The sequence below is a fragment of the Mirounga leonina genome, unplaced genomic scaffold, assembly GCF_011800145.1.
Source record: "Mirounga leonina isolate KUSES-001 unplaced genomic scaffold, KU_Mleo_1.0 Mir_174, whole genome shotgun sequence".
In the NCBI taxonomy this organism is placed as follows: domain Eukaryota; kingdom Metazoa; phylum Chordata; class Mammalia; order Carnivora; family Phocidae; genus Mirounga; species Mirounga leonina.
Window position 1 is genome coordinate 67,550,702 of NW_023270451.1, and position 23,586 is coordinate 67,574,287.

General features: G+C 43.8%; 2 protein-coding genes across 2 annotated transcripts in view; both read left to right on the top strand.

Moving 5' to 3' along the window:
- The first annotated feature begins 6,011 nt into the window (after positions 1-6,011).
- HILPDA (hypoxia inducible lipid droplet associated) lies at positions 6,012-8,092 on the top strand. Its single transcript, XM_035021059.1, is given in 3 exon segments — positions 6,012-6,101; positions 7,167-7,384; positions 7,387-8,092. Coding segments are annotated over 2 exon segments (189 nt in total). The 5' UTR covers positions 6,012-6,101; positions 7,167-7,233; the 3' UTR covers positions 7,425-8,092.
- FAM71F2 (family with sequence similarity 71 member F2) overlaps positions 6,013-23,586 on the top strand; it is a 22,265-nt gene continuing 4,691 nt past the window's right edge. The window contains exons 1-3 of the mRNA XM_035021058.1: positions 6,013-6,101; positions 21,335-21,519; positions 22,724-22,973. Coding sequence (XP_034876949.1) covers positions 21,356-21,519; positions 22,724-22,973 — 414 coding nt within the window. The 5' untranslated portion in view covers positions 6,013-6,101; positions 21,335-21,355. The remainder of the gene's footprint in view (positions 6,102-21,334; positions 21,520-22,723; positions 22,974-23,586) is intronic.

Here is a 23,586-nt window from a genome sequence, read left to right on the forward strand (position 1 = left end):
TTTGTTTGTTTGTTTGTTTATCTGGTTATTTTTACTTGGCCAAAGGAATCACTATTATTAAAAAGAGTTTTGTTTTTGTTTCATTTTGTTTTGTTTTTAACTTTTAAAACTTTTTATTTTGAAATGACTTTGGACTCAAAGTGGCAGGGCAGTAGAAACAATTCCCACGTACTTCCCTGGGGTTAGGATCTTGGGTTTTCATGTTGTGATGCTCAAGCCAGGGCGTTTGCACTGATACAGCTCTGTTCACGAACCCACCATCTCCTTCAGGTTCCATCCATGTTCGGGTGCTGTCTCTTCCCGCAGAGGACCGCTCCGATTTCCCACACTGCACTCTGTTGCCGTGTGTCCTACTCTGCTCTAGTCTGGAAAGATAGTTTTCAGGACTCATAATTTGTTTTCTCAATGTTTTCTCACCATTTCTTCTTGAATCTCAGTATTTTCTTATGGGTTCAGGTTTCTTTTTACATGCTTGAAAAGTTTCCTTAGTAAGGGTTTATAGTGGTTAATTCTGTTTTTGTTTGTCAGCTGAAGATGACAAATGTTCTCCACATTTGCCTTCCTTTTTAAAGAATCACAGCTTTATTAAGATCTCGTTCACATGCCAAAATTCACCATTTTGGGTGGCTCAGTCGGTTAAGCGTCTGCCTTCGGCTCAGGTCATGATCCCAGAGTCCTGGGATGGAGCCCCACATCGGGCTTCCTGGTCTGTGGGGAGCCTGCTTCTCCCTCTGCCTGCTGCTCCCCCTGCCTGTGCTCTCTCTCTCTCTCTCTGATAAATAAATAAATAAAAATCTTTTAAAAAAATAAAGTGTACAGTTCAGTGGTGTAGAGTATATTTACAGAGTTGTGCAACCAGCACCACTGTCTAATTTTAGAACATTTTCATCATCCCAGGAAGAAACCCTGTACCCATTAGCTGTCACCCCTCATTCTCCTCTCCCTCCAGCCCCTGGCAACCACTAACCTACTTTCTGTCTCTATAGACTTGCCTATTCTGAACATGTCACTGAAATGGAATCATACAATATGTGTCCTTTTGTGTCTGACTTCTTTCACTTAACATAATGTGTTCAAGGTTCACCCATATTATAGCATGTATTAGTACTTGAATTTTATGGTTGAATAATGTTCCATTGTACCACATTTTGTTTACCTATTCATCAGTTGATGTACCTTTGGGTTGTTTCCGCTTTTTTGGCTATTATATATAGTACTGCTGTGAATATTTGTAATAAGTTTTTTGTGTGAACATATGTCTTCAGTTCTCTTGGGTATATACTTCAGAGTAGAATTGTTGGATAATATGGTAACTCTGTTTAACTTTTTGAGGAACTGTCAAACGGTTTTCCACAACAGCTGACCATTTTACATTCCCAACAGCAATGTGTAAGGGTTCCACATCCTCACCAACACTTACTTTATTTTCTTTTAAATTAAATTCTCTCTGTAGATATCCGTCCTAGTGGGTAGGAGGTGGTATCTAATTTTTTTAAATTTTTATTTATTTATTGGAGAAAGAGAGAGAGAGGGAGAGAGGGAGAATCTCAAGCAGACTCCCCACTGAGCATGGAGCCAGATGTGGGGCTCAATCCCAAAGACCTGAGATCATGACCTGAGCCAAATCAAGAGTAGGGACACTTAACCAATTGAGTCACCCAGGTGCCCCGTTGGTATCTCATTTTGCACATCCTATCTTGGGAGTCTGTTTTTAACACAAACTGTAGCATATTATACACACACTATACACTTGGCTTTCCCACTTAATATATTATGGAGATCATGTCAGTATGTACAAAACTGCTTATTCTTTTGGCAGGCGTTATGGTAACCCACTGTAGGAATGTGCAATCCTGGTACTGGTCATTTACTTAACCAGTTCCTACTGATAGGCTGCTCTGTTTCTTCCCAATCTTTTGTATTACAAACAATGCCTCTATCTACTCTGTTCTCCACATGCAGGAAGTTGTCTGTAATGATCATTTCTCGAAGTGAAATTCTAGGTTAAAGGGCAATACACATTCTTTTGGTTTTGTTTTTGTTTTAAGATTTTATTTATTTATTTAATAAAAAGAGAGAGACAGGGAGAGCACAGAGGGAGAGTGAGAGGAAGCAGCAGACTCCCCGCTGAGCAGGGAGCCTGATGCGGGGCTCCATCCCAGGACCCTGGAATCATGACCTGAGCCGAAGGCAGACGCTAAACCGACTGAGCCACCCAGGCGCCCCCATTCTTTTGTTTTTATAGCTATGACTGAACTGATTCCATAGAGAGTGTACCAATTTATACTCACCAGCATTGCAAAGACATGTCCTTTAAATGGACCCAGAATCATAAGATCAAATTTGTGAGGATATTGTCTTAGTGTGGTACTCCCGTGTGGGCTGACTATAGAAGCACTTTTTTTTTTTTTTAAGATTTTTATTTATTTATTTGACAGAGAGAGAGATAGTGAGAGCAGGAACACAAGCAGGGGGAGTGGGAGAGGGAGAAGCAGGCTTCCTGCCGAGCAGGGAGCCCAATGTGGGACTCGATCCCAGGACCCTGGGATCATGACCTGAGCCGAAGGCAGACGCTTAACGACTGAGCCACCCAGGCGCCCTAGAAGCACTTTTTTTTGAGGGGCTTGGGATAAGAATATGGTTCATAAAGAGCTTTCCTTGATTAGCAGTTTCCCAGGAGGAGGTAGACCCTGAAGAGGATTTGTCTTGGGGTCCTATCTACCCTTCTTTGGTGGAACAACGGGGATTCACTGAAGATGCTGGGTAAGATAATCATTTGTTCAAATAGTTCTCAATCAATAAATATTTATTGAAAGCCTACTATGTCATGCTAGGTGCTAGAATGAAATGAAGACAAAATCAGACTAGACACTCCTTTCACTGATGTTTTCAGGCTTTTGAGGGGGAAGCGGACATTAATATAACTAAGCGTAAGGTAACTAATAGTGAGGGAAATGTATATCATGTCATTGCAGCCTGTAGCAAGGGTCTGAGGGTCAGCAAAGGGTTCCCAGAGGAAATATGTTTTTGTTTTGTATTGGTATTTTTTTAAAAGATTTTATTTATTTCAGAGAGAGAGGGAGAGTATGTGTGTGAGAGAGAGAGAGCACACCTGAGCCATTCAGGAAGCCCAAAGAAACATGTTTGAATTGAGATATGAAGGATGAGTAAAAGACTAGCTGAAGGGAAAAAGCATGGTTAACAAATAAAGTAGGGAAGTACTAATACCTACTACACATGGCTGCTAAGGGAATTCAGTTAAACAATATTATGTAAGGCATTTAGCAAAATGCTTGGCATGTGTCAGTTACTTGGTGAATGCTGACTTTGCTTCCAGTTTCCCATTCACTCATGGTGAATGCTAAAATTCCAGATCCCCAAACAGATCATTGTCACCCTAGCTATGCTCTTACTTCGTTTTCTCTCTCTTTCTCTACCTCTGGGCTCCCAAGCACTGCAGTCCATTCACAGTAATCTACCTTAGGAGCTAATTAGATTAGTAACCACCATTTATTTTGCCCTTAGTCTATACTAAGTACTTTGCATTCATTATTTAATCTTCATCACAGTCTTAGTAGGTTAGAACTATTATTACTCCCATTTTAAAAGGAAGAACTGAGGCAAGCAGAGCCCAAGGACAATAGCAAGCAAACCGCAGAGCAGGCCTCACGCTCAAGTCTGACTGATTTCTAACCACTACTCCTACAGTGCCTTGGGTTCGTAGTTATCTTTTGCAGGTCTTATTTATCCAACTAGATGACAACCTGATTTAGGACAAGAATTTGCCCCTGGGGTGGGTGGGGGCTGGCCGGTTCAGTTGGTAGAGCATGTGACTCTTTAGAGCCCCACATTGGGCTTAGAGATTACTTCCAAAAAAAAAAAAAAAAAAAAAAAAATCTGCCTCTAAACAGTTTAGTAAGACAATAGCCATTCCTTGTCAAGCAGCTCCTATTTATTTACTTGTATATTATTTTCCCCATTTTACAGATTAGGAAACTAAAGCTCAAATAGATTAATTAACTTGGCCAAGCAGGTGGAAATGGGACAAGAATCCTGATTTAGATATGCCCCGTACCTACCCAAAGATGACAGCCAATAATCTTTGTACCTGATAGATGGGAAGTATAGGGCTATATTCACCCAAACCCTGGTTAATTTCAGCTGGCATGACATTTAGGTAATGACAGTGACTATGGGAGAGAGGGAATTGTTGGTGAGGTGCCCATCTCTTCCTTCTGGCTGTGTGAACATAATTTAGAGCTCACAATAAATGGAGTCCCAAGGGTTATTGCGGAATTCCTGACACGCCAAACATAAGCTACTATGAACAAAGCCCCCTTTTGGGAGTTTTGTAGTCAATGACACAGATAATGTTAACACTCGTGGAATGTTTTCTATGTGCCAGGCACCATTCTTTGTGCTTTACAAGAATGAATTCATTTAATTTCTAGTTAAGGGCTGTTAGTATTCCATATAACATCTGAGGAAACTGAAGTACAGGAAGGTTAAAGGATTTGCCTAAAGCCCCTAACTAGCAAGTAGTGACCTTTGGGACATCTGGCAGACTCAGAGCTCTAGCATGTCATGACAACAGTGCAAGAGTCACTGAGTCCAGCACAAAAACAGACAAAACGCTAATATAAGGAAAGACCAAAAATTCCTGCGGGGTAAGTAGGCAAATTAGTTTTTAAGTGCCTGCCTGCCGGCACGTCTCCATCCCCAATTTCTCCTTTCCCCACCCACTCCTACTGGAAAAGTAGACCGCGAGCCTGGAAAGTAGGGGAAAGGTCGCCGTTGTGATTTGGCTCCTCCCATCCTGCTCGTTGCGTCCTTTTTCCGCAAAATCGCAGACCCTGTGCAAGCTCCCGGGTTCTTGCCCATCCAGCCCCGGTACTTGACCCTGACACATGGAACCGCCAGCCCTACAGCTCTGTGGACCTGTCTAGAGTCAGCGGCCCCGGCGCTTTGGTCCACTGCCCTCCTCCTCCCCAGGAGGAAGGCATGAAACCGCTGACAGCCTTCGGCGTGGAGGTTCCTTCCTAGCGTCTCCCCAGGACTCTATTTTCTGAGATCCGCCATTGGCTGCTTTCACAGCAGACCGTCTACATTTCTCCGGTTTCACGCGGAGGGTTTGCGTAGTAAGGCTTCCCAGCTCCCAGATCTGGGTATGAAGCTGGCTGCTCACCTCCTAGCTCTTTGGTTCGATCTGAAAGTATCTAAAAATCATCTAGTGGCCCCATTTTAGGTGAGAAAACAGGCCCAGTGGGTACAAAGTGAGTTGTCCGTGTGCAGTCAGGCACAGACGCCAGGGCCAGCTGGGTATTTCACCTTTTCTTACACATGACAAACTTTCGTAGAAAGCAGAACTTACTACGACGTAACAGGTTCTCGCCATTGCAGTGATACCAAGGGCAAATTAAACCTCAGGACTTCGAATGGGAGGGTGGGGGCGGTGCCTGGAATCTTGGTACTTCTAGAAAGTGAAAGTCAGCTCTTCAGTCGGGGGAATTTAAATACTGGGGGTGGGGATCTGATGCCTTCTGGCAATCTGTGCTTTGTTGGAAGGTCTGGTGATGAAGCCCTTCTCTGCGGTCCCGCCTTCCTCTGACCTGAGGGCTTTTGGATTTGGACACTTCAGGTGTGTCTCCAATCCACTCGGTATGGGGGTAAATGTGCTGACTCCCTCCAGTTTCCTGCAGCAGAAAGAGGCAGTCTATGTTAACACATACGCTAGTCCTACTGCCGACCTCAGTGACTCAGAGCCCCAGGGTGTGTACTTTCTGGAAACAGGTCAGACTGGCAGCGCAGCGCAGCGCAGCGGCCCAGACCTCGGACCTCCCCCGCCTGGGGGCGGGGCCGCGGACGTGCGTCAGGCCCGGTACGTGCGGCCCGAGTGCGCGTGCGCGGCTCCGGGGCGGGGCCGGGGCTATAAGTGGGCGGCGTGGGCAACGCCGTTCTGCTCCTCTTTCCCGAGGGTTCCGCCGTTATACTCAGAGAGTCGTCTGGGCTGCGGTTTAACACTAATCGGGAGCTGACTCTTCGGACTCCTGCACTACCCTCTGTTACAGCGAGCGGACCGCTCCTGGCCCTTCCTCCTGGAGGTGAGCGGCCCTGTGGGCTTCCCCACCTTTCCGCGCCCATTCCCCAGGCTGCGTTGCCCCGCGGGCCGCCTCGGGTTCCCGAGCTCGGGCCGCGCCTCCCGGACTCCTGCTCCTCGCTCCGTCTCCACCTGGGTCCGGAGTCAGCCGCTCTAGCCCTGTTTTCAGGGATGACCCTGTGTTCCATGTGGCTCTCCCCATGCTCTCAAGTGCTGGGTTGGGCGTCCCAGTCTTGCCCTCCCAGAACACCCTTTCTGTCACAGCACTTGGCGTGTTGTGTGTGTGCTAACTGGCTAATTTCTTGCCTAGATCGAAAGCCCCATGAGGGCAGGGTTCATGTCTACCGGACCCCGTATGGCCCTAGTACCTTCCTGGGTGCCTAACACATCGTAGGTATTCCGGGTGTATTTGTTAAATAAGTGAACTTGATAGATTTGACTGTCTTGGAATTATTTTGGCTTTATCAAAAAGTTTATGACTGGGGCGCCTGGGTGGCTCAGTTGGTTAGGCGACTGCCTTCGGCTCAGGTCATGATCCTGGAGTCCCTGGATCGAGTCCCGCATCGGGCTCCCTGCTTGGCGGGGAATCTGCTTCGCCCTCTGACCCTATCCCCTCATGTGTTCTTTCTCTCTCATTCTCTCTCCCTCAAAATAAATAAAATCTTTAAAAAAAAAAAAAGTTTACGATTAACTGGAACCTGACAGATGTGAGGAGAACCTCTAGGCAGGTGGCTTTCTTAGGGGCATGTGCCTACCTTCCTCCTCAAAAACAGACCCCGTTCAGGAAGGGTTTTGGTCCCTGGATTGTGGCACGGGGATTGTGCATTGCACCTGGCAGAAGTAAAAGGTTTACTTTAGAAGTAAAAGTTTTAAGGAGTGCTCTTGAATTAGTCCAAGAAGCAAGACTAGCTCTGCAGCCATAGAGTTTACAGTGTAAATATGCTTCTACTGGTCCCTGTCTCCCTGACTGGCTGAGCCTCACCCTTAGTTCCATGGGAAGACAGAAGTCAGGCCTGGATGCATGCATATCCCAAAAGGCTGTAGATTAATCTCACCTCTCTTTCCTCAGTATCCAGAGGCCTTCGAGAAGTGAAGACAGCTCTACTGCTCTACAGAGGAGTGGGGTCATTTCAGCCATGAAGCCTGTGTTGAACCTCTATCTCTTAGGTGTGGTGCTGACCCTGCTCTCCATCTTCGTTAGACTAATGGAGTCCCTGGGAGGCATACTGGAGAGCCCATTGCCTAGGAGCTCCTGGACCACCAGAGGTCAACCAGCCAGCATAGAGCCCCCGAGGGCGTTCCAGACAATCCATCCAGAGGGGTGTGATAAGACCTCTCTCCACCAGCTGTAATCTTGGAACACTGGCCTAAACACATCCAGGCAGTTGTCTAGTTGCTGGGCAGGAAAGCTCAGAACATCAGTGTTACCAGAACTGTTAACAGGCTCTTGAAGGGCCTCTCCATCTGGATGTTCCTTGCCCTGGAAAAAGGGCCTAATATATAGGTGTGAATGGATTGCCTATGACTGCGATGGAATGATGTCACTGCTCTCCCCAGGGTCTGCTGTACGCTCTGGTGTCCTTGGCAACATGGCTCTGATGCCTCTTAGATAGGGACTTGCGCTTCATATTCAGCAGTTGGGAGATGGTGTCGTTTTCATCTCTGCGTCGTCAACATCTGCCAAGAGTTCCTTGGGGCTTGGGTGTCTTGTGGTCAGTTTATGTGGAGGTCAGCTTCTCTCCCATGAGAGCTTGTCTGTGTGTGGACAGTAGTTGAAGTGTGGTGTATGGGTTGGCTGTAGGGAGGGGGATGATGAAATAGTCAAGTGTCCACCTCTCATTGTTTCACATGGTAAAGTACTTTCTCCAACACAGCATGTATGCATGTATATTGATCAGAAGGGGGCAGTGGGATGACAAAGCCCACTCAAGATGCCATTATGGCCACCATGTGGCTTAAATGAAATTTTCTAATGAAATAAAAATTGAATATATATTTCTAGTATGTGTCATATTGACCTCTGCCCTTGAAATTAGTGATAGGAAGGGTCTTAATCCTAGATTTGGGTTTGACATCTTAACTCAGGAGCAGAAAAGTACTTAAAACACTTCGTTTAAAACATCATGTAGGGGCACCCGGGTGGCTTAGTCTTAAACTGACTGAATCTTGATCTCAAGGTCGTGAATTCAAGGCCCTCATTGGGCTCCACAGCGGGCATAGCACCTACTTAAAAAACAATAAAAAATAAAACATAATGTAAATAAATCTGAATTTGGAGGCAAGGGCAGTTGGGTCTGCCCCGAATCCACCAGTTTTCTGAGCCTGGGCCAAGAATATTCTAGTCCTCTCTTGACTCTCCATTTCAAAAGAAAAATGATTTTCTTCTACCACCCCCACCTTCAGTTTCCGGGGGAAAGAGGACTATCAGTCCAGTAGGCTTTTTTTCCTCTCTACTGCTGTGATCCATCAGAATGAGTGCTCAGTTTTGATTGTTCTCCAGGTCAGCTGGTAAAATGTCCCACTTGACAGTTGTCTCTGCTCACTCCCAGATCTTTGTAGCTTGGCTTTTACACAGAAATGGAGGGTTTGGGCTTTTTTTTTTTCCCTTGCCCATATCCACTACTCCATCCCCTACTCCATGTTCAAGTGCATTCACTCCTCTGCCCATGGTAATGTATCGGTTCACACACTCTTGATGTGTGTCATTTTATGTATGGGGAATTGGGTTTACTTTTGCCAAAGGGTACAAATGGTATGGTGCCTCTACTAAGCCATTTTGGCTTCCTGAGTTCTTGAGTCTAAGTGCCAACTACTCTAGAAGCCGGTGGTTTGGGCATCACTTCTATTTATTGCACTGTGGCAGTCACTAGTGCTGTTCAGCAAGTATTTCCAGCTTCCCACCTTCTGGGCATGTACAATACTAAAAATATTATTTTTACATGTAATCAACCTAAGAAGTTATTTATGAGATATATAGATATTTTACATTTTTTGGTACTAAGTATTTATTTGTATTGGCATTTTACACTTAGAACGTACGGCTCCCTGATCTCTGTGGATGGCGGGGGGTAATGTGGCTCATCTCAGCACAGTACAATGAAAAATACAGTTGGCTTTTTATCTCGGATTTCAGGCACTGCGTGCCAGTAGCCATCCTAGAACATACTACTTAAATTTGATATGTTTTCTCATTCTCACACTTCACCTCGTTTGGGGTGTTAACTTGAAGTGGGAGAGCTGCACCTTAAGGCCCTTTCCCCAGATGGTTTAATTGAAATGGTTTACAGGGTGCCAGAACCTTTGTGAGGTCTTCACTCTAAGACAATTTAATCTACTTGGAGATTTTAACAACAGATGTAATGGCCATACCACTGTTTTCCTCTTTCCTATGAATAGGGTGACCTGCTGTCCCCGTTTGCCTGGCAAAGGGATTTTCTGGGATGCAGTACTTTTCAGTGCTAAAACTGGGACAGGTCTGGGTGAACCAAGACAGGCCAGCAGTCATCCTACGTACAAAGCTGAGTTCAAAACGGCATTTGTCATTGCAAACATTTCTCAGTTTTATCTGTTAACCAGTCAGGGATGAGAAGTAGTTGCCTTTGTGAACCCTGCAAACCCACTGATTTCTCTTTACAGCCCTTGTGCCTGCTTGTGAGCTGGCCAGTTCAGTTCTTGTCTGAGATAATCTTGGACTTCGTCAGTGGCAACCAACAGTATCCAATTCAGGCTGCTAAAATTCTTTCCTCTGACTTTCTCTTAACTTCTTAGATAGATCAAGTATGTCTTCCAAGTTACTGCAGGCAACAGTTTTACCAAATACTTTGCTACTTATGACGAGTTGCCCTCTTCCCATCTTTCAATAAGATCGCTTTGCTGCCTGCCCTCCAAGTAAGTTAATGTCACACATTCTGAAGTTTTTTGTTGTTTTAAATACATATGCATCACCCACCTCTACAGTCCTATCTCCTTATCAGTCAAGGACACATTAGATTAGGTTCTCCTGCAGCAACAACTCTGAATTCTCAGTAGTTTAAAACAGAACAGTTGCCTAAGGCTGTGCTCCCAGGAAGCAAAATTAGGGCCTAATCAGGGAATATTCCCTTCCTGCAGGGTAAGGGGCCTTCTTCCCATCTGCTCAGTGGCACATGGTGATTCCTAGGCTACTGTTTCTTGTTCCTCCCCTTTCCCCTTAGTGCATTCGTCTTGTCTTTGTTCCACCAATATTTATTAGATGGGTGGGGGCTTGTCTTTTTAGAGTTCTCCACCTCAAGCCACTTCGGAAAGTGGTGTAGAGACTATTATGCATCACTCGGAGATTTTTTTTTTTTTTAAAGATTTTATTTATTTATTTGAAAAAGAGAGAGAGAGCGCACAAGCAGGAGGAGTGGGAGAGGGAGAAGCAGGCTCCCGGCTGAGCAGAGAGCCCGACGTGGGGCTCGATCCCAGGACCCTGGAGATCATGACCTGAGCCGAAGGCAGACGCTTAACTGACTGACCCAGCCAGGCACCCCTCACTCGGAGATTCTTGAATTTGAACTTGATGTTGTAGCTGAAGGGAATTACTGAGTTGCCTTCTTTGGAGAGGTATGGTGAATGCAGAGGGGTAGTGAGCTGCAGGAGGGATGGTGAGCTAAATGGTTATTGACTAGAAGGATCATAGTGGTCTCCAAATATTTCTGCCCTTGCCTTTCAAGCACATAATAGAAGTGCACTTCCTGACACCTTTGTGGTTGGACAAGGCCATGAATTAGTTCTATTAGTTCTGGCCAATGAGTTGTGAGTAGAAGTAACTTGTGTCAGTTCTAGATTGGAACACCTAGATTCTAGATTGGAGCACTGGTTCAAAAACCTCCAAACCTTTCACCTTCTTTTTCCCTCCACTACAGTGACCAGCAATGCTCCAAGTGGAACTCTTCCATTAATGTAGGTCTTGGAGTGAGGATGCCATGGAGTGGAGCCGTTGACTGATCCCTCATGAACATGTAGTGTAAATACGAAAGAAACCTCTGTTGTGTTAAGTTCCTGTAGCATAACTTGGCCTATTCTGACTGATACATTGCCTTCAGCACCTAGCGGCTACTGCGCATTGACTAAGATTTCATTACTACTCACCTCAGATAACATGCATTAGACAGTGTGTGGGGGGTTGGGGGGGGGACATGTAAACAAACCAATAATGTTTCATGGTTCTGTGATAGAAACGTGTATAGGACATGGGTATATAAAGTTATCTGCTGGCAGGAGGCAGATGGTAAAAGGAAAGCTTCTTAGAGGATCTGAATTTTAAAAAATGAACAGGTAACCACGTTCGGAAAGAGTTCCCTACTGGAGGGAACTGTGAGCAAGGACGTGGAGAGGAGCCCAAGCACAGCGTATTTAGAAAGCTGCAAGTACTAGCTTGAGGCCTTCGCTCTAGTGCCATCTAGTGGAATCTAAGGAAGAAGGAAACACTAACTACATGCGGTGTAATGCTTTCCAGATTTGAAGGGCCCTGCCTCTAAAGCTTATGATAGATATCAGAATATTAAGGCCTGGAAGATTTGATCTAGTCTTAACACCGTCCAATAAAAATATAATGCAAGCCACATATGTAATTTAAATTTTTCTAATGGTTACATTAAAAAGAAACAGGAAAAGATACTTTAAACACCTTTAACTCAATATACTAAAAATATTATTTCTACATGTCATCAACCTAAGAAGTTATTTATGAGATATATAGATATTTTACATTTTTTGGTACTAAGTATTTATTTGTATTGGCATTTTACACTTAGAACATATCTCATTTGGATTAGCCACATTTCAGGTGCTCAGTAGTCCCGTGGCTAGTGGCTACTGTATTGGACAGCATAGATCTTTTCATTTTACTACAGAGGAAACAGAAGGAAACTCAGTAACTTAGACAATATCATTTCTAGATCTCACTATAGGTTTCTCAATTTTTACAAATTTAACTGTTCTTTTAAAAAATTTTTTAAGTTGGGGCACCTGGGTGGCTCAGTTGGTTAAGCGACTGCCTTCGGCTCAGGTCATGATCCTGGAGTCCCTGGATCGAGTCCCGCATCGGGCTCCCTGCTCGGCAGGGAGTCTGCTTCTCCCTCTGACCCTCCCCCCTCTCATGTGCTCTCTCTCATTCTCTCTCTCTCAAATAAATAAAATCTTTAAAAAAAATAAAAAATTTTAAGTTAAAAAAATAAATAAAATAAATTTAACTTTAGGAGTAGGTTGTTTAATTTCCAAATCCCTTGATATTTTCCAAATATTTTTCTTTCATTGATTTCATTGCTCCTAATTTCATTGATTATGGTCAGGGGACATACCCTGTATAATTTTAATTAGTGGAAATTTATTGAGACTTGTTTTAATGGCTCAGCACATGGTATATCTTAGTGAATGTTCAATGTGCACTTGAAGAGAATGTGGATTCTGTGGGTTCTGAGTGTTCTGTGTTTTACAGAAAAGTGTACAAAATATTTTTTATAGAAGGTATGCAAAATACAAAAAAATTTTTTACAAAAATTACATAGAGTGGGGTACATGGGTGGCTCAGTTGCTTGAGCGTCTGACTCTTGATTTTGGCTCAGGTCATGATCTCTGAATTGTGAGATCGAGCCCTGCATTGGGCTCTGTGCTGAGCAAGGAGCCTGCTTAAGATTCTCTCTCTCCCTCTGCTCCTCTCCCCACAGTTTGCGTGCACGCTCTTTCTCAAAAAAAAAAAAAAAAAAAAAAAAATTTACATAAATTAAGTTCGTAGTTATTAAGTCTTCTGTATCCTTACTAATTTCCTATTTACTTGTTCTATGAATTTCTGAGAGAGAAAGGATAAGATATCCAACTCTAATTATCTATTTGTCTATTTTTCCTTTTAGTTTCATCAGTTTTCATTTCATGTTTTTTGAAACTCTGCTATTGGATACATATACATTTAGGATTGTTATGTCTTCTTAAATTGACCTCCTTATCTTTTAAAAATGTCCCTCTTTTGGGGAGACAAATCATAAGAGTCTTAATCATAGGAAACAAACTGAGGGTTGCTGGAGGGGAGGAGGGTGGGGCGATGGGGTAACTGGGTGACAGGCATTAAGGAGGCACATGATGTAATGAGCATTGGGTGTTATGTAAGACTGATGAATCACTGAACTCTACCTCTGAAACTAATAATACACTATATGTTAATTAATTGAATTTAAAAAGTGTCCCTCTTTGGGGTGCTTGGGTGGCTCAGTCAGTTAAGTGTGCAATTCTTGATTTCAGTTCTGGTCACGATCTTAGGGTCTTGGGATTGAGCCCCACAAAGGTCCCTGAGCTCAGCGTGGAGTCTGCTTAAGATTTTCTCTCTCCCAGGGAGCCAGGGTGGCTCAGTCAGTTGGGCATCTGCCTTCAACTCAGGTCATGATCCTGGGGTCCTGGGATAGAGCCCCAAATCGGGCTCTCTGCTCAGTGGGGAGCCTGCTTCTTCCTCTCCCTCTGCCTGCTGCTCTGCCTACTTGTGCTCGCCCCCTCTGTCTCTCTGTCAAATAAATAAATCTTAAAAAAAAAGATTTTCTCTCTCCCTCTGCTCCTCCCCCTGCTTGCATGCACACACTCTCTTTCTCTCTCAAAATAAATAATAAATAGTAATAGTCTTCAGAAAAAAATGTACTTCTTCATCACTTGTATTATTCCTTGCCATGAAGTCTTCTTTGTATGATATTAATATAGCCACTCTAGCTGACTTACGATTAGTGGCTGCAAAGTTTATCTTACTCTGTCTCTTTAACTTATGCATCTTTGTATATTGTGGATTTCTTGTAGATAGCATATAGTTGTGCCTTGCTTTTTATACAGATTGGCAACATCTCATTTTTAATTGGACTGTTTAGGCCATTTATATTTAGTGTAATTATCTATAAGGTTGGGTTTAAATCTTCTCTATCTTGTTATTTTCTGTTTCCCATTTGTTCTTTGTTCCATTTTTCCTCTTACCTTCTTTTGGATTAATTGTGAATTTTTCAGTGTTCTATTTTATCTTCACTTGATTTATTAGCTATACATCTCTGTTAAAAAAAATTTTTTTTTTAAAGATTTTGTTCATTTATTTGACAGAGTTAGCGAGAGCAGGAACACAAGCAAGGTGAGTGGGAGAGGGAGAAGCAGGCCTTCCGCCAAGCAGGGAGCCTGATGTGCAGCTCGATCCCAGGACCCTGGGATCATGACCTGAGCCCAAGGCAGATGCTTAACAGCTGAGCCACCCAGGCGCCCCCTCTGTTTAATTTTTTTAATGGTTCCTCTACTCTAGGATTTACAATAGACATCTTTTAACTTATTACAGTCTAACTTCGAATAGTATTTTACCACCTCGTGTATAATATAAGAGCCTTGCAATACTATATCTTATTTTCTCCTCTCATCCTCTGTGCCATTCTTGTCATATATTTTACTTATACATATGTTTTAAACCTAATGTTACATATTACATTGTTACAATTTTTAAATAGTCAATTGTTAAAGAACTTTAAAAATTATATGTATACATATTTAACATTTTTGCTTACATATTTACAATTTCTAGTAATTACTTACTGTTTGTGTAGATGTAGGTTTATAGTTTTTACTATATTTGGAAATCTTCCAGCCTTTATTTCTTCAAATATATATCTTTAACTCAAGAAGTAAACAGTATGTCCAATACAACCCTGACCACATGTTCACAACTTTGGACAGACCACTTTTAGAGCTAATAATGATTCTTCCAAAAGTTTATCTTGTACATAGCTACTTCTCAGTAAATATTTGTAGAGCCATATGTAGGAAATTTCTTTCACACTTTTTATTTTAAAATTTATTTAAAAGAAATACAGTTCATGGTAAATAATTTAAACAGTACAAAAAGTATACTGTGAAAAATAAGTACTTTTTCACCACCATTACCAATGCCCTACCCCTCCTAGGGCAACCACATTTTTATCCTTCCAGAAATTTTCTGGGCATGTTCAACCATATATGAGTATATATTCTTTTTTAATATACTTTTTATCCAAGTGATAGCAATTTATATATACAGTTCTTTATATTTTTCTAACTTTATAGCTCTCAGTAATCATTCCATATCAGTATATATAAAGTTGCCTTATTCCCTTAATGGCTGCAAAACACTACATCATATGGAAGTTTCATAGATTAACTGGTGCTCTACTGATGGACATTAACCTTTTACAAGGGAAGGAGAAAAAATGTCAAACAAAGAACAAAGAGTACTGGGACACTTGGGTGGCTCAGTAGAGTGTCTGCCTTTGGCTCAGGTCATGATCTGGGGTCCTGGGATCGAGTCCCACATCTGGCTTCTTGCTTGGTGGGGGGCCTGCTTCTCCCTCTGCCTGCCGCTGCCTCTGCTTGTGCGCTCTCTCTCTCTGACAAATAAAAATCTTAAAAAAAAAAACCAGAGTACTGTGATAAAGGAAAAATAATGACCTTGAAGATTGTTTGAATATTTGAATTACCAGTATTATAGACTTTGTATCAATAAAAAATAATGATCTCTTCTAATGATCAAGTCTTAAGAAGAAATTAGCCAAGGGGCGCCTGGGTGGCTCAGTTGGTTAAGCGACTGCCTTCAGCTCAGGTCATGATCCTGGAGTCCTGGGATCGAATCCCTCATCAGGCTCCCTGCTCAGCAGGGAGTCTACTTCTCCCTCTGACCTTCCCCCATCTTGTGCTCGCTCTCACTCTCTCTTCTCAAATAATTAAATAAAATATAAAAATACATATATCTAAAAAAAAAAGAAGAAATTAGCCACTAAATTGTAAACTTCTGCCTCTGATGTAACAGCTTTGGGAAAAACACCAGTGAGGAGCAGGACTCCTACCTCATGTTAAGAGAAGCACCAGGAAATTTAACCCCAATCATGCGAGGATTGCACTAGTGTGTGTCTTGAGAGTTTAAAAGACATGGGAACTGACTTACCTTTTTGGCTTGCTCCTTGTATAAACACCAAAGTGAAAGAACCTGGTAGCTGTCTAGTCATAGAGGGATAATTATTATCTCACCCCTCCTCAACTTCATGCAACCTGAAGAAATCTTTGAGTGGATGTTTCTTGTCCTGGTACCAAAAATAGAAGATTGCAAGGGGAGAGAAGAAGTTGGTGCCACTACAATGCTATACTTGTAAATGTTTGACACCAGCTCTCTGAGGGGGAATATATATAATATATAATAAATCATACATAGTACACATGTTATATATAATTACTACATATATAGCATAATATAGCATATATAGTATATACATTATATTAGAATTCAATATTATGTACTATAATTAGTAATTAAAAATATTCTATATTATAGAATTATATGTAATATATACATACGGACATATACATATATGTGTTATATATGTTTTCTCTAAAATTTTACTGACATTGGGGCTCGTGGGTGGCTTGGTCTCTTGGGCATCTGAGTCTTGATTTCAGCTCAGGTTGTGATCTCAGGGCCGTGGGATCAAGTCCCACGTCGGGCCCTGCACTCAGCACGGAGTCTGCTTGTCCCTCTCCCTCTGCTCCTCACCCCACTTGCTCACTCTCTCTATCTCTAAAATAAATAAAATCTTAAAAAAAAATTTACTGACATAATGTATAGCACACAATTCACAACTAACAATAAAACACACAGTACTCTTGTCCATTTCATATGGCCAATTGATCTCACAAATCTTTCACTGATTTTTGTCAAACTCTTGTATTCCTAGCCAACCTATGCAACTGACAAAGTGTAGTTCTGACATGAATGTTGGCTGATTTTTCCACTTATATTAGTAAGAAGAAAGAGAACTAAGCAAGTTATATGTTGGAACTTTACATGTTCATCAGTGACTTAAGCAACTTCTTTGCTAAATCAGATAACTTTCAATATACTGGGAGACGCCTCAGATCTTTCTGTGCTTACCATACAACAACTACAGACACACTTTTAAGTTTACTGCATCATTAACATTTTCTCTATGGCTTTAGACAGCCAACAAAACAATAAATCAAGGCGTGATGAGTAGCATTTACTGGTTCCATGATGTAAATAACTCTCAACGTGGCTGGTTTGAAGGCAGTGACCGACAGGAAGTTCCTGAACACACACTGAGAAGAGATAGGCAGTCGTAGTGCTCCATTATATAGTATTTCTACCATGTAGGGACAATAGACGTAAATAACCTCTAGAGAGTAGTAATTAAGAAGATGAGTTTGGACCATTACCTTTGCTTTAGTATAATTTATTTAAGTGTAAGTTTATATAATTAAATTTTTAATAACGGCTGTGTTTAACAACTGCCCTGTAAACTTCCTGAGCATTTTACAGTTTTCACAATCTCTTCTACCCTGGCTCTGGCATACCACTAGGCCACACATCCTCATTTGCCCACTGTTTACAAATAAATAAGCCTCTTGGCTTTGTTAACAGCCTGGTTTAAAAAAAAAAAAAAATTCTCATTTATCCCATGAAATGGGGTAGGAAAGATTGGGGTGAATTGCTTGCCTCTGTCCTGAGCTCCTCTGGCCAGGTGAGGGCCTGACTTTAGGCGATCAGTTCGCTCAGAGAGAGTTTTTGTGATGGGCTCCCCCATGGGGGGAGAGGATTGAAGGCTATGGGCTTCCTGAGAGCCTGCCTTGCTGTTCTGGCCAGCTCACTGCTCTCTTGGCATAACCATGGGGCAGTCATTTTCCTCGTGGATACAGAGAGATTGAGGGGAAATGGACTAAGACTACATTACTGCTAGTGTGTAGTGCATAGGAAAGGGGAGAAGAAAAGCCCTGCTCACCCCCAATCCTTCCTTGCCTTTTCTATTTTTCCTTTCCTGTTGTTACCCATCACACTCCTTGATGTCATGCCTGTCATTGTGAGCCGACAGGCCCTCCCTGGCCTGGGGGACAGCCTGTAAGTCAGGAGGGGAAGTGGAGCTGCGGAGGTGTGGGGGAGCAGTGGTCACACCAACACCTTGGAATTGGGCTGGGTCTGCGTGGAGCCCCAGAGATGGTCCCCAGCCCGTTCTTTCCAAGAACCAATGAGTAAAATTAGGGGCCTCCCACCTGAGGTCAGGGAACCAGGCCCTGGAGTGGAACTTGGGGTGGAAGATGGCCTTCTTTGTCAACTGATTCATTCTCCAGAATTCAACTTGTTCTCCGACTCGGTGGTGTTTGAAAGCAACTTTATCCAGGTACCCCCGTGGCAGCTCAGAGCCCGCTCCCTTTCCCTTTCCAAAACTTGCTCCAGAGGGTTGATCCAAAAATGCTGTGGCCTCTGAAAGCCCTGGGGAGGAGAAGGAAGCTGCTATGGCTAGAGACAACCAGAGGGTCTGGATCCCAAGTTCAGCTCAGTTTGTGCCTAAGGCCTCGTGGGGCTCCCCGCAGGTCATATGCTTTCAGGAAACAGAATTACACGCTGCAAAAGGGCCCATCAGAGCTCACTCTCCATGCAGTGTCCATGGGCACCCTCCCAGGGCCACCAGGGAAGGGATGCTGGATTAGAGGGAATGAAGGTTGCTGTCAGAATTCCTGCTCTGAAACCCAAACTCCTCTCTCCTGGATGGTTTAGAAATAGCCTTGTTTGAGAGCCAAGCCCCTAGAATCGCCTTGCCCAGATTCTACATCCCCTAAAGGGTGGTGATACAGCCAATGGAAGTGAGCATTTTTGGCCTGGGAAGCATGGGACCATTGAGAGTATGGGGCAGTCATTTTAACATAGTTTGGGATATGTGGCTGGCTCAGTTGGTGGAGCATGCGACTCTTGGTCTTGGGGTCGTGAGTTCAAGCCCCACATTGGGGGTAGATTTTACTTAAAAAATAAAAAAATGACATCTTATTGAGGGTCTGCCCGCCTCCCTCTAGAGGTCTAGCTGGACCTCCCGTGCTCTCTGCAGGTGTGGCAGAACCAGCCCCTCAGTCAGCAAGCTGTGTGCTGCATGTGGGGCAGGACATGTAGAGAGATCTGATAGTGTCCCTGCCAAGGAGCTTATGACTTTGTCAATTTAAAGGGTATGTTATAAAATGGTAACTGCTAAGAAAGCTCTGTCAGGTGGTTTGGACCAGCTGATCCCTAAAGCATGAGCAGAGAGAGGGGGTGCCAGTGTTTAGGGGGTTCAGAACACTCTTGGGACTTGGGCAGTTGAAGAAGGCTCCCCAGAAGAGGGGGGTTAAGTCATTCTTTGAAGTATCGTTGAGACTTTGGTAAGTGGAAGAGCAGGGGGAGGACATTCCAGGCAAGGAACTTCAAGTCCCAGGGCGAAGGCCGGAGGCTGAAGTGCACAGGGAGGGTCTGCAGTCAGGAATCCCTGTGATGGAGTCACAAAGCAGCGAGGACTTATAGGAGAGAGTGGAGACAATCTGAGCTTGATTTGGAGATGCCTTCATACAACAGTGAGCTACTCCCTGACAAAGTCCCTCAGATTCCAGCCAGCCACTTCATGGCTCCGGGCGCTCCCTGGTTCCTGTGCTACCCCAGGGGGCTGCGGAGTGGGGCCATCAGTGGGCCACCTGGGGGTGTGCTCCTTCCTAACAGTCTTGGTGGAGAAGGAGCAGTGACGTGGGAAATCCAGATTCCAAATTCCAGTCATTTCTATTGGGGTGTGATGTTTTGGCAGGAGGTTTTTTCTCTGAATATGTTCTCTTTGACCTGAAATTAAAAGATTCTCTGGGTAGACACATAGTGACTCAGGCAGCAGGAAACTCAGACCGTACCAGGGAGCGGGAAAGCCTGCCTGCCAAAGCTGCCCCATGGGGGAGTTAAACGTTTACTTGAGGGGCACTTGGGTGGTGCCGTCGGTTGAGCATCCGATTCGTGGTTTCTGCTCTGGTCGTGATCTCAGGGTCATGGGATCGAGCCCAGCCCTGGGCTCTGCGCTCAACACAGAGTCTGCTTGAGATTCTCTCTCCCTCTCCCTCTGCCCCTCCCACTCATGCTCCCTCTCTCTCAAATAGATAAATCTTTAAAAAAGTTTACTTGAAAGGATCCAACCCACACAGTTAGGTGATTCCCTTTCTCCCCGCTCCTCAGAATCTCTGCCATCACCTCTAAGAAACATCACGCACAAACGTTTATTTATCACTTACTCAATGTATGCAGCCCCCTGTGTTTTATAATACATATGAATCTCATTCTACAACATGGGCTCCAAGAAATGTTTTTTTTTCCCTTCAAAATAAAAACTCACTTTTCTAGGGGCACCTTCTAGTCAGCTTTGTGGGAACTTAAATTTCAGTCCTTCCTGGGGCTTTCCCCTTGTCCCCAGTTCCACCATGGCTGTGAAATGGTTCTGATGGTCCTACAAAGTCTAGAACATTGGGAGAAGTCCCTCTGGTCTTGGGAACATAGGGAAACCCCCTCAAATGTCCTTACCCTGGTCCCTCTGGTTCCTTGGAGGCTTCTCTGCCTGTCCTGGACAGTGAAGGGGGGGTGTCTTAGCTGAAACGCTGTGCCCAGTGCCAAGCATCCAGTCTCCCTGTCCTGCCCCAGCCTCAGGTGCTGCAAGAGAACAGGTTCTTATTTCACTTAAGATCCAGCAACAAGCTGGGCCCTCCCTCACCTTGCAGAAAGCTCCCCAAACCTCCCTCACATTGGGCTGCTTGGGTCTTCCCCATTCAACAGCTCTTTCCTCCCTCTCTTCCTCTTCTGGAACTTTCTTTATATAATCTCCCTTCCAGATCACTGGAAGCCCTGCTGGCTTCTTCTACCCAAGGATGGAGAAATAAAATTTTAATGCCTTTCAGCTTTTTCTTACTAATGCATCTTTTTAAAGTTAGATAATGCAGGAGCACCCGGTTGGCTCAGTTGGTTAAGCATCCAACTCTTGATCTGGGCTCAAGTCATGATCTCAGGGTCATGAGATGGAGCCCCACATAGGGCTCCCCGCTCTGCGCAGAAGTCTGCTTGTCCCTCTTCCTCCCCCTGCCCCTCCCCCACTCTCTCCCCCATCTCAAAAAAAATAAATAAGTAAATAAATAAATAAATAAAATCTTTAAAGCTAGATAATGCAGAGGACACAAAGAAGGGCAACACAGTTTCCTGCTACCAGTGAGCTGGGTCTATTTGGGGAGACACACAGAAAGGATGGATGCTGGTCATGGCCCAGCCCACTGTGCCGCACACCTTCAAGAAGCACAGGGGCTCGAAGCATGTCACCAAGTTGAAGTGCTGCTTCCTAGCCTCTCTATTCTTGCACCCTTGTCTTCCGCTTCTCTCTGACCCATGTACCTGGGGCTGATTTCTAGGTCACTAAGCCCGGAAGCTGGATGGATGTCTATGAAGGGTCTACCACTGTGATCCTCGGGGTGACCTCCTCAGTGCCCTCCCTGCCACTCCCCAACGTCCTCCTGATGGCCAACGTCACCTGGCCCCAGGGTCAGTTTTCCTCCTGGACCACACCTGACTGTGCTCCCGTGGTCACCCTCAGCAGGTAAAGAAAGACTGGAGGGAGGGGCCGGAAGGGGCCAGAAGACCACATTCTTTTGCAGCTGGATTTTAGATAAAAGGGCAGTGTGGTCATGTATAAACTATGTAGAATTCCCTCATTAATTTAACAAGCATTTCTTTAGGGTCTGGGGGTACCAGGCACTGTGCTTGGTGCTGTGGGGTACAGAGCACGCGTCCCTGTCTCAGCCTGGTCTTGAAGGATCTTGGGCTTCCATTTATTTATTTATTTGTTTGCTTATTTATTTATTTATTTTGATTTATTTATATTTATTTTGATTTATTTACATTGACTTATTCATTTATTTAATATTTATTTATATTGATTTATTTATACATATTCTTTTTTTTTTTAAAGACTTTATTTATTTATTTGAGAGAGAGAGAGAATGAGAGACAGAGAGCATGAGAGGGAAGAGGGCAGAGGGAGAAGCAGACTCCCCGCCGAGCAGGGAGCCTGATGCGGGACTCGATCCCGGGACTCCAGGATCATGACCTGAGCCGAAGGCAGTCGCCCAACCAACTGAGCCACCCAGGCGCCCTATTTATACATATTCTTTACTTATATTTTTATTTATATATTTACATTGTCTTCATTTATATTTATAGACATACAAATTTATTTACATTTATAGACTTAGGGCTTCCGCCCCCCAAAAAAGGTGAGGGGTATGAAAGTCAGTTGGGATTATGGAGTGTTAAAATTAAAAAAAAAAAAATAATACCAGATGTATAGGACATCCATCCTTCTTTACTCTGTCAACACAGTTAACCAGGATATAGGGAGAAGATCTGGAAATGGAGTCGGAACACCTCAGTTCCAGGTCCTACTTACGCAGATCTAAACTTGGGCAAATCAGTTAGCTGTTCTGACCCTCAGTTTCAACATCTGTAAAATGGAATTAATATCTTTCATCAAAGGGTTGTTGTGAGGATTGAATGAGATGTTACACATCGACTATCTGCCATTATTATTGATGTGGGCAGGTTCTTTAGTGACAAAGGCCCTGGAAGTCAGAGAAGAGTCGGTCTTAGCAATCATTCCCACTTCAGGGCCACGAGTGTCCTCCTGGGGCATCCCCCAGGCAGTGGTGGGAGCCTAGTGAGGTTGGGCCAAGCACTAGGTGGGCACAGCATGGTTGATTGAACCGGTGAGCTCCTCCCTATGGGAATTTCCTGATTGTGTCTAGGATTCTCCCCCTGAAGTTTGTGGAGCTACAAATCTATGACCGGCTCCAACGCATCCTGCGGGTTAGGACAGTGACTGAAAAGATCTACTACCTGAGGCTCCACGAAAAACACCCAGAAGCTGTGTTTCAGTTCTGGATCCGCTTGGTGAAAATTCTGCAGAAAGGTCTGTCCATCACCACCAAAGACCCGAGAATCCAGTTCACTCACTGCCTGGTGCCCAAAATGTCCAACAGCTCCACTAGAACAACAGTAAGTGGGGCCTCCCACCAAGACCCGCTGGGGTGAGGGGGGATGGGGAGCACAGCGCCTCAGAGCACTGCTGGATATTAAAGTCTAGCGTTGTAGGGGCAGACTTCATTTTCAAGGGCCAATGACACATACACACCAAACCGAGGTCTACAAACATAAAAAGCAAATTCATTTACTTTTCCTAAAAAAGAGCTATAAAGTGCTTAGCTCACTTAAAAATTGCTTTCTGTTGTTTTTATCCCCCCAGTATATAAAAGAATAATGTTCACTGAACAAAATTAGAAAATTACAAAAAAATCGCTCCCACTTCTCTCCAACCCCAAGCAATCACTTGGAACATTCTGGCATACTTCCTTCCAGTCTTCCGTTTTATTTATTTTCTTTTTTTGTTTGATCTTTATTAGGTTTTGGCATTAAAGTTATACTGTCTTCTTCATATCAACTGAAGAATTTTGCATGTGCTTTCACATTTTTCAGTATTTTAAAACTTTGAAAACATTTATTCTTTAAAGGTTAGAGGCTAGATTAAACTTGGAGTCCATCTAATCCAGGTATTTCTTTCTTTCTCTTTCTTTCTTTCTTTCTTTCTTTCTTTCTTTCTTTCTTTCTTTCT